This window comes from Mandrillus leucophaeus, unplaced genomic scaffold (assembly GCF_000951045.1).
Source record: "Mandrillus leucophaeus isolate KB7577 unplaced genomic scaffold, Mleu.le_1.0 Scaffold17, whole genome shotgun sequence".
Taxonomy (NCBI): Eukaryota; Metazoa; Chordata; class Mammalia; order Primates; family Cercopithecidae; genus Mandrillus; species Mandrillus leucophaeus.
Window position 1 is genome coordinate 101,975 of NW_012101698.1, and position 9,495 is coordinate 111,469.

The 9,495-nt window shown below is 43.0% G+C and overlaps 1 protein-coding gene across 1 annotated transcript in view; it reads left to right on the top strand.

The window, feature by feature from the left end:
• Positions 1-9,495, top strand: part of TANGO6 (transport and golgi organization 6 homolog (Drosophila)) — a 289,584-nt gene that overhangs the window by 81,286 nt on the left and 198,803 nt on the right. The window contains exon 12 of the mRNA XM_011976674.1: positions 3,881-4,015. Within this exon, the coding sequence (XP_011832064.1) occupies positions 3,881-4,015 (135 nt within the window). The remainder of the gene's footprint in view (positions 1-3,880; positions 4,016-9,495) is intronic.

Below are 9,495 nucleotides of genomic sequence, written 5' to 3' on the forward strand. Positions count from 1 at the left end.
ATCCTAGTTGAGTAATTTAGAAATGCTTTATTTATTTTTTGTTATTGTTGTTAGAGACAGGGTCTCACTCTTTGTCACCCAGGTGGGAGTGCAGTGGTGCAATCACGGCTCACTGCAACCTTGAACTCCTTGGTTCATGCAATCCTCCTACCTCAGCTTCCTGGGTAGCCAGGACTACAGGTGTGTGCCACTGTGCCTGGCTAATTTTTAAATTTTCTGTAGAGATAGGGTCTCACTTTATTGCCAGGCTGGTCTTGAACTCCTGGCCTAAAGTGATCTCCTGCCTTGGCCTCCCAAAGTATTAGGTTACAGGCATTAGCCACTGTGCCCAGCTAAGGAGTGCTTTAGAAAACTCCCTGGAGGCAAAATAGTTGGCCCAAGATAGTAGAAACAGTTTCTACCTAGTGTTTCTAGAAAGGGCCAGTGTCCTTATCTTCTAGTATGAATAAAATCGTAGGGATGAAGGAGGTGGTGAAAACTGCCATAAACAGCATTGTTCATTTCAGTAAGTGGAACTTTTAATAACCTTTCTAGTTTCCTGCATTGCTTCAGAAGACAAGTGTTAACAAGCCATTCTCCTGACGTTAAGCTTGCAATAAAGATTCTAGCACAGCATGTGATTTGTCCAGAGAATTAAACATGCAAGCTTGCATGTTATTTGGAGGCTTATTATGACCTTCTCAGCCTTTCCATTTCTAAAATGATTTCTCTCTTTTGAGTCATTAATCGTAAGTATGCATGTGTATGTGCACGCATGTGCCTTTGTGTGCTGTCATTTATTCAAAGGTGTTTTTACTTAAGGTGATTAATCCAAATGCATTGAAAATGATGCTGACCAAATTAATTCTATTTAAAGCTTAGTTGTTAGCCAAATGCTATATAAAGTCTTGTCTAGGAATAATCTTAATCCTTTCAACTATTTAATACTTAAAAAAAGACTGTAGATCAGGGGTCTCCAACCCCCAGGCCACAGGCTAGTACTGTTCTGTGGCCTGTTAGGAACCCGGCCTCATACCCGGAGGTGAGCAGCGCACAAGTGAGCTTTACCACCTGAGCACAGCCTCCTGTCAGATGAGCAGCAGCATTAGATTCTCATAGGAGCGCGAACCCTGTTGTGAAATGTGCATGCAAGAGATCTAGGTTGCACAGTCCTTATGAGAATCTAACTAACACCTGATGATCTGAAGTGGAATAGTTTCATCCTGAAACCATTCCTCACCCCTCTCCCCCTCCCGCTTCTGCCAACCTTGGTGTGCGGGAAAATTGTCTTCCATGAAACCGGTCCCTGGTGCCAAAAAGTTTGGGGATCACTGCTGTCAATCATTTGCACAAATGGTTCTAAGACACTGACTTCTAGATGAAACTGAACACTACCCCTCCATTCTTTACTTACTAGAATTAGACTGTCAAAATGTCAGGAGTGAGTCAGGGCAGGAATCCCTGAGGAGGAAACCTCCTTTTGAGAAGCAGATCCAGGACCCCCTGACATAGTCAGAAAGTAACAGGTCATTTTTTATAAGGAGAGTTTATTTTTTAGAGCAGTTTTAGATTCACAACAAAATTGAACAGAAGAGACAGAGATTTCCCTTACACTCCCTGCACTCACACAACATAGCCTCCCCCATTGTCAACATGTCCCACCAGAGTGATGCATTTTTTACAGCTGATCAGTCTACATTGACACATCACCACCCAAAGTCCATAGTTTACATTAGGGCTCGCTCTTGGCGTTGTACAAACTATGGATTTGGACAAATTTGTAATGCCATGTATCCACCATGATGGTATCATACAGAATAGTTTCACCACCGTAAAATTCCTCTGTGCTCCACCTGTTCTGTTCTCCCTCTCTCCTAACCCCTGGCAACCCTTGATCTTTTTACTGTCCCCATAGTTTTGCCTTTTCCAAAATGTAATATAGTTGAAATCATACAGCCTGTAGCCTTTTCAGCTTGGCTTCTTTCCCTTAGTAATATGCATTCGAGGTTCCTCCGTGTCTTTTCATAGCTTGATTGCCCATTTTTTGGTGCTATTTTTCCATTGTTTGGATGTACCACAGTTTACTGATGCATTCACCTACTGAAGGACATCTTGGTTTCTTCAGGTTTTAGCAATTATGACTAGAGCTGCTATAAACAACCATGTGCAGGTTTTGTATGGACATAGGTTTTCAACTCATTTGAGTAAATATCAAGGCAAGCAATGGCTAGATTGTATGGTGAGAGTATGTTTAGTTTTGTAAGAAAGTGCCAAACGGTCTGCCAAAGTGGCTGTACCATTTTACATTCCCAGCAGCAATGAATGAATGAGAGCTCCCGTTGATCTCCATCGTCACCAACATTCCTGGTGAAATCAGTTCTCTGGATTTTGGCCATTCTATTAGGTGTGTAAAAGTATATCAACAATGCTTTCATTTCCAATTCTCCAATGCCATAGGATGTGGAGCATCTTTTCATATGCTTTTTTGCCATCTGTATATTTTCTTTGGTGAGATATCGGTGTAGGACTTTTGCTCTTTTTTAATTGGGCTCTTTTCTTTTCAAGATAGGATCTCTTTCTGTTACACAGGCTAGAGTGCAGTGACACCATCATGGCTTACTGCAGCCTTGACCTCCTGGGCTCAAGCAATCCTCCCACCTCAGTCTCCTGAGTAGCTGGGACTATAGGCACTTGCCACTATGCATGGCTAATTTTTTTTTTTTTTTTTTTTGAGACAAGGTCTCACTGTGTTGCCCAGGCTGGAGTGTAGTGGTGCTGTCTCAACTCACTGCAACCTCCGCCTCCTGGTTCAAGCGATTCTTCCACCTCAGCCTCCCGAGTAGCTGAGACTACAGGTGTGCCACCATGCCCGGATAATTTTTTGTAATTTTTTGGTAGAGACAGGATTCACCTTTTGGTCAGGCTGGTCTGGACTCCTAACCTCAAGTGATCTACCCACCTCGGCCTCCCAAAGTGCTGGGATTACAGGCGTGAGCCACCGTGCCCAACCCAGGTTTTCTTATTATTGAGCTTTAAGAGTTCTCTGTAAATTTTGGAAAACAGTCCCTTGTCAGACTGTTTTGGATGAATATTTTCTCCCAGTCTGTGGCTTCTCTTTGTATTGTCTTGACAGTGTCTTTCGCAGAGCAGGAATTTTTAACTTCAGTGAAGTCCAGCTTATCATTACTTTCTTTCACGGATTGTGCCTTTGGTGTTGCATCTGAAAAGTCCTCACCATACCCGCGACCATCTAGATTTTCCATGGTAGCTGCTAGGAGTTTATAGTTTTGTATTTTGCATTGCAGTCCATGATCCATTTTGAGTTCATTTACAAGTCATTTTGCTTTTTAATTTTCAGGCAAAATTCATGCAAAGTAAAGGAAGTTGGAGTAGCATATTAAAACATTTGGAAAAGTATAAATAGGCTTTCTCATCTATTAAATGTATGGCCTTAAACAAACAACCTTTTAAAGTCTCAGATTCTTCATTTCATAATGAGGATGATAGTACTGACCTCCTAGAGTTGAGATGAGAACTAAGTGAGATTGTACACGTGAAACACTTGGGAGCTTGCCGCTTGCTGAACATGTGGAGATGCTGGGAATGGGGCTAACCCAGAGAGGGCATGGAAGCTCCACCCCCACCCGCTTTTCCTATCCATCTGTCTGTTCATCAGCGTCCTTTGTAATAACCTTTATAATAAACCAGTAAATGCTATTAAAAAAAAAAAAAAGCAAAACACTCAACTTCATACCTGCATGGTAAGTAGCAATTATTCTGGATGATTCTTGCTATCATGATGTAGATAAAGAAGATGAGGATGTAGGCATAAGATGTAAAGAGAATTTTGATTTTTTAAATTATTATTCCTCATTGATTCTCAATTCCCTTTTTTTGGTAGGTGGTGGACTTTGTAGCAGCAACATTGCAGAGAGCCTGTGCAAGCTTGGCCCATCGGGCAGAGAGCACCGTGGAATCACAGACGCTGAGCATGTCTATGGGGCTGGTGGCTGTCATGCTGGGAGGAGCTGTTCAGGTGAGTTGTAGACATGAGCCAAGCTTGAATGGAGGGAAGGGAGAAGCAAAATACCAGTTGTTTTCCTTCCATACCCTTGTGAGAAATAAGAATGGATATTGTACATAGGAGAACCAGAATAAAGAAGTTAGTTTGTTAATGAGAGTTCTCTCCAAAGTGGAGAACAAGAAAGTTGCACCGTTTCCACTCTGTCACCTGAATAGACTTCACTATCAGAAGGGAAGGGTCCTCTCTACCTGTTGCAATCTGAATCTGGGAATATCTAGCCTGGTATTTTGCATCTGAGGTGAATACTAGATTTTCTGGCCTTCACTCTCCAAAGCCCAGCCCTTGTTTCTGCTACTGTTGTTGGGGAAAGTCCTTAATAACCTGCTGGTTGCATAAGATCCATCTATTTTGAATGCTTCATTTTAGCACAGGATTCATTCTTCATCCCACATCAGGCAGCATGTTAAAGCTTTGCTTCTCGCCACTTTTAAGTGTGTATGTCCTTTACATACCTAATTTATAATTTTTAAAGTTTTTTTTTTTAAACATTACATATTGGCTGGGTGCAGTGACTCACTGAGCCTGTAATCCCAGCACTTTGGGAGGCCGAGGTGGGTGGATCACCTGAGGTCAGGAGTTTGAGACTAACCGGGCCAACATGGTGAAACCCCGTCTCTAGTAAAAATACAAAAAAAAGTAGCTGGATGTGGTGGTGGGCGCCTATAATCCCAGCTACTTGGGAGGCTGAGGCAGGAAAATTGCTTGAACCCGGTAGCTGGAGGTTGCAGTGAGCTGAGATCGTGCCATTGCACTCCAGCCTGGGTGACGAGCGAAACTCCATCTCAAAAGAAAATTAAAACAAAACAAAACAAACAAAAAAAAACTACATATTGCATACTCATGTGCCACACATACTAAGCTAGGGTACTGGGAATACAGCAGGGGACAGGGCAGACCCTCATGAAACTTGCAGTCCAGTAAGGAAGTCAGACACTAAATGGCCGTTCAGAAATGTACTTAGAATTGAATGAAGGGCCTCAAAAGAGAAGTGGTGGGTACCAAGAGCACATAACATCTAACCTAGGCTGGGAATATTTCTACTGAGGAAGTGTAAGCGTAAGCTAAGATTTGAAGGAAACTCTTCCAAGTAAGGAAAACATCACGTACAAAGGCTTAGAAGCAGCAAAGAGCTTGGTATACTTGAGACACTGATAGAAGGCTGGTGTTGGTGAATTGTAGAGACCAAGGGGAAGAGCATGCCAGCAAGGACAAAAGATAGGCAAGGGCTAGACCATGCATGTGTGTGTGACTGGCTGATTACATACCAAATTAGGTGAGGAGTCTGCAGGAAAGCAGAATAGGCTTAGTGTGAGTCTTACGAAATCCACCCTGAAGCCAATCTGCTCAAAACCCTTAGCAATGAGTAGGATACCCTCTGGGAATGGATTTTTGAGCTTGAGGATTCAAATCTGATTCTGATTCTTGATGTATTAGAATATGCCTTTCACTAGCCTGTCAAAAAGGAAAAGGAATTTTATCTGGGCCTGTTATTAGTGTGAAGCCCATTTCTTGGTAGATTTACTTAGCACTTCTAATATATATTTTCCACATTGTTTGAAAAAAAAAGCTTTTGGTTCAGTTTCTAGCACCATAGTATACCCTTGCTGTTAGGAAAGGAAAATTTCACTGATGGAATCATTTTTCTTTTTTTTTGAGACAGAGTCTTACTCTGTCACCCAGGCTGGAGTGCAATGGCACAATCTCGGCTCACTGCAGCCTCCGCCTCTGGGTTCAAGCAATTCTCCTGCCTCAGCCTCCCAAGTAGCTGGGATTACAGGCATGCGCCACCACACCTGGCTAATTTTTGTATTTATAGTAGAGACAGGGTTTTGCCATGGCGGCCAGGCTGGTCTCAAACCCCTGACCTCAGGTGATCCACCCGCCTCGGCCTCCCAAAGTGTTAGGATTACAGGCGTGAGCCACTGTGCCTGGCTGGAATCATTTTTCTTAAGTTGTATTCTTATTGGATTTAGTTGGCCAAATTGATTTTTGTTTTTCTGGTTGAATATTAATTTGAATAGTCTTTTTTTTGGCTTGTCTTTACTTCACACTTATTTCAAACCACATCCCAAATGGAAGATAGATCACAGAAATCTCCATTTCCCTTTCTAGAAGCCCATTGTTGGAGGGCTGGCTGTGCATGTTAGTTGTATTCTAAGACAGACTCACCTGACTGATGTCAAGGTTATACCTTGCAGGCCCCTGCCTTTCTGTGAGCCATCCTGACTCACTGATTACATCCGGCATTCCTCTGACTTTGCAGTTAGTTAAGTGAATATAAGCACGTCACCCCCTTTATCTTTGGCCTAAATCTGCTACTTTTTTTCTGTTTGAATCATGGATTTGTAAATGGCTTCTATAGTAATGCTGAATTTTCTTTCTTTGTATTAAAAAAAAAAAGTCATGGTTCTGAATTGTGTTTTCAGTTAATTGTTGTCAGGCCAACAATATACTGTTTTTTCCTATCCCTTATTAGGATTCATTGTTTTGGCTAATGAAAAAAGAATCTAACATCATCTGAACCTTTTTTATTTCTTTCTAATTTATATAATCAAAGTGATTATTAGAACATCGTGTCTGGGAAGAGGAGTTAATTTGGAAAAAGCGTGTATTTAAGACTGCTGACAAAAAATAAAAAATAAAAAGGCCAGGCGCGGTGGCTCATGCCTGTAATCCCAGCACCCTGGGAGGCTAAGGTGGGCAGATCATGAGGTCAGGAGTTCAAGACCAGCCTGGCAAACATAGTGAAACCCCATCTCTACTAAAAATACAAAAATTAGTTGGGCATGGTGTGCATGCCTATAATCCCAGCTACTTGGGAAGCTGAGGCAGGAGAATTGCTTGAACCCAGGAGGCGGAGGTTGCAGTGAGCTGAGACCGCCCCACTGCTCTCCAGCCTGGCAACAGAGCGAGACTCCGTCTCAAAACAAACAAACAAACAAAAATTTTTTTAAAAAAAGACTGCTGACAAGATAACTATAATTCCAGGCTCATTTTCTAAATTTCAGAGTTAGTCACCACTGAAAATATTATACATTGGTTACTCCTCCCTGTCCCCTCAAGAAGCAGTTTCTGCATGATGTTGCATTGTCCATTGGTCTCTAAAGCACGAAGCTGAGCAGACCATTCTAGACCTTCTTTAGGAAAAACTAAAACCATGTTGTTCCAGGGTGGCCGCAGAGCCTCTGGTTAAAAACTGGGCTCCAAATCTTTAAATCTAGATTCTATTGGGGCGGGGGCCCGTTATTGGGCGAGAAAAGGTGCGTCTCTTCTCTAAGCGGGAAGGAGTCTTTAGCTTGGTGTTACTCTACACTGCTTAGGTCATGTTTTTGATCAAAGGTCATTGCTCAGACTCTTTGGCAAAAAGGTTGCTATGAACATGGACTGTGTTTTAGGTGCTGTTCACTTACATATTAGAATCATTGCAAATGCTTAGGGGCTGGGGTAGAAGTACTGGTAAGCAAGCTAGAGGTCTATTGCAGAATGGAGGAAGGGGAGAGGGAAAACCGCTGAAATCTGTTGCATGCTGGTGAGGCGAATTGGTTGACTCAGTTCCTGTGCTAGAATGCTGTCCTTTCTCTTCACCGAGCCCAATTTGGATGCTCTATAGATCTGCTTGGGAAAATTCCCATTATTTCTAGCTGTTATGTAGAACTCCAAAGAGCAGACAATCCTTCTTAATTACTGTTACTTTCAAGCAGCCTCATTTAGAGATGTCTTACTTTCTGCCGTATTTAATAAACCTGCCACAGTAGGTACTTAATTAACAGTTTTTGAATGGATGGATAAATGGAAGGAAGAAAGAATAAAAAGAAGAAAGGAAAGATAATGTTTAACGAAGGACGCATGAATTTGTTTTGTTTTGTTTATCAAAAGGGTATGGGCTCAAAAAGTTGAAAAACACTGCCCTCACCCATAGTGAGCAACCTCCAGATCTGGACACACCCATGGGAGTGTTGTGAATGTTAGTCATGTGTTATGAGGGGCAAAGAAGAGCCATGCTTCTTGTTTTCACAGGCTTTCACTTGATTATCCTCTAGGTGATCCAGTCTTTTCTTAGAATTTCCCTAGAGTGGAGAGGCATCCTTCAACCGCTTGTATGCAGGTTATCAAACTGGCTAAAAAACCCCTTACTTGCAAACCACAGTGCCTCCAGTTTTACAACTTAAAAAGAAAATGACTTTCCAGTTAACTAAGCTGACTAGTTCCATTTAATTCTTTTTGCTTTTGAGATTAAACCATCTATTTCTGGAATTGTCTTCATTCTGCTCATTTATACACATTGTTAAAGATTTTCAGAGCTTTGGCCAGGTGCAGTGGCTCACGCCTATAATCCCAGTGCTTTGGGAGGCTGAGGTGGGCAGATCACCTGAGGTCAGGAGTTCCAGACCAGCCCAGATACTTGGGAGGCTGAGGCAGGAGAATTGCTTGAACCCGGGAGGTGGAAGTTGTAGTGAGCCGAGATCATGCCATTGCGCTCCAGCCTGGGCAACAAAAGCGAAACTCCTTCTCAAAAAAAAAGCTCCTCACCTGGGCACAGTGGCTTATGCCTATAATCCCAGCACTTTGGGAGGCTGAGGTGGGAGGATCACCTGAGGTCAGAAGTTTGAGATCAGCCTGGCCAAAATGGCAAAATCCCATCTCTACTAAAAATATAAAAAAATTAGCTGGGTGTGGTGGTGGGCACCTGTCATCCCAGCTACTTGGGAGGCTGAGGCAGGAGAATCGCTTGAACCTGGGAGGTGGAGGATGCAGTGAGCCGAGATCATGCCATTGCACTCCAGCCTGGGTGACAGAGCAAAACTCTGTCCCCCCCACCAAAAAAAAAAAAAAAAAAGCTCCTCAGATATCTGCTGCCACCCAATGTATTTCCCTGGACAACCCCACGGGCTAGATGTTCGATGAGTAAATACCCATCCAGGATGTGGGCACCTGGTTGTCCAGCCTGAGGCCAGGGATCCCAGGGCACACCGTTGATCAGGAAGGGATGAGGCTGGTGCTTCTGCCATGCCAAGGATTGAGAACTCTGTGGATGCAAAGGGGTGGGTGGGAGGCCAGGTGTGGTGGCTCACGCCTGTAATCCCAGCATTTTAGGAGGCTGAGGTGGGCAGATCACATGAGGTTAGGAGTTTAAGGTCAGCCCGGGCAACATGGCAAAACCCTGACTCTACTAAAAATACAAAAATTAGCCAGGCAGGTGGCCACACCTGGAGTCCCAGTTACTCAGAAGGCTGAGGTGGGGGAATCGCTTGAACCTGGGAGGTGGAGGTTGGAGTGAGCCAAGATTGTGCCACTGTACTCCAGCCTGAGTAATAGAGCAAGACTCTGTCTCAAAAAAAAAGAAAAAATTGCAGTTCCCTAATGACTTATGACATTGAGTATGTCTTCCTGTGCTTATTTACCATCTGTATGTCTTCTTTTTTTTTTTTTTT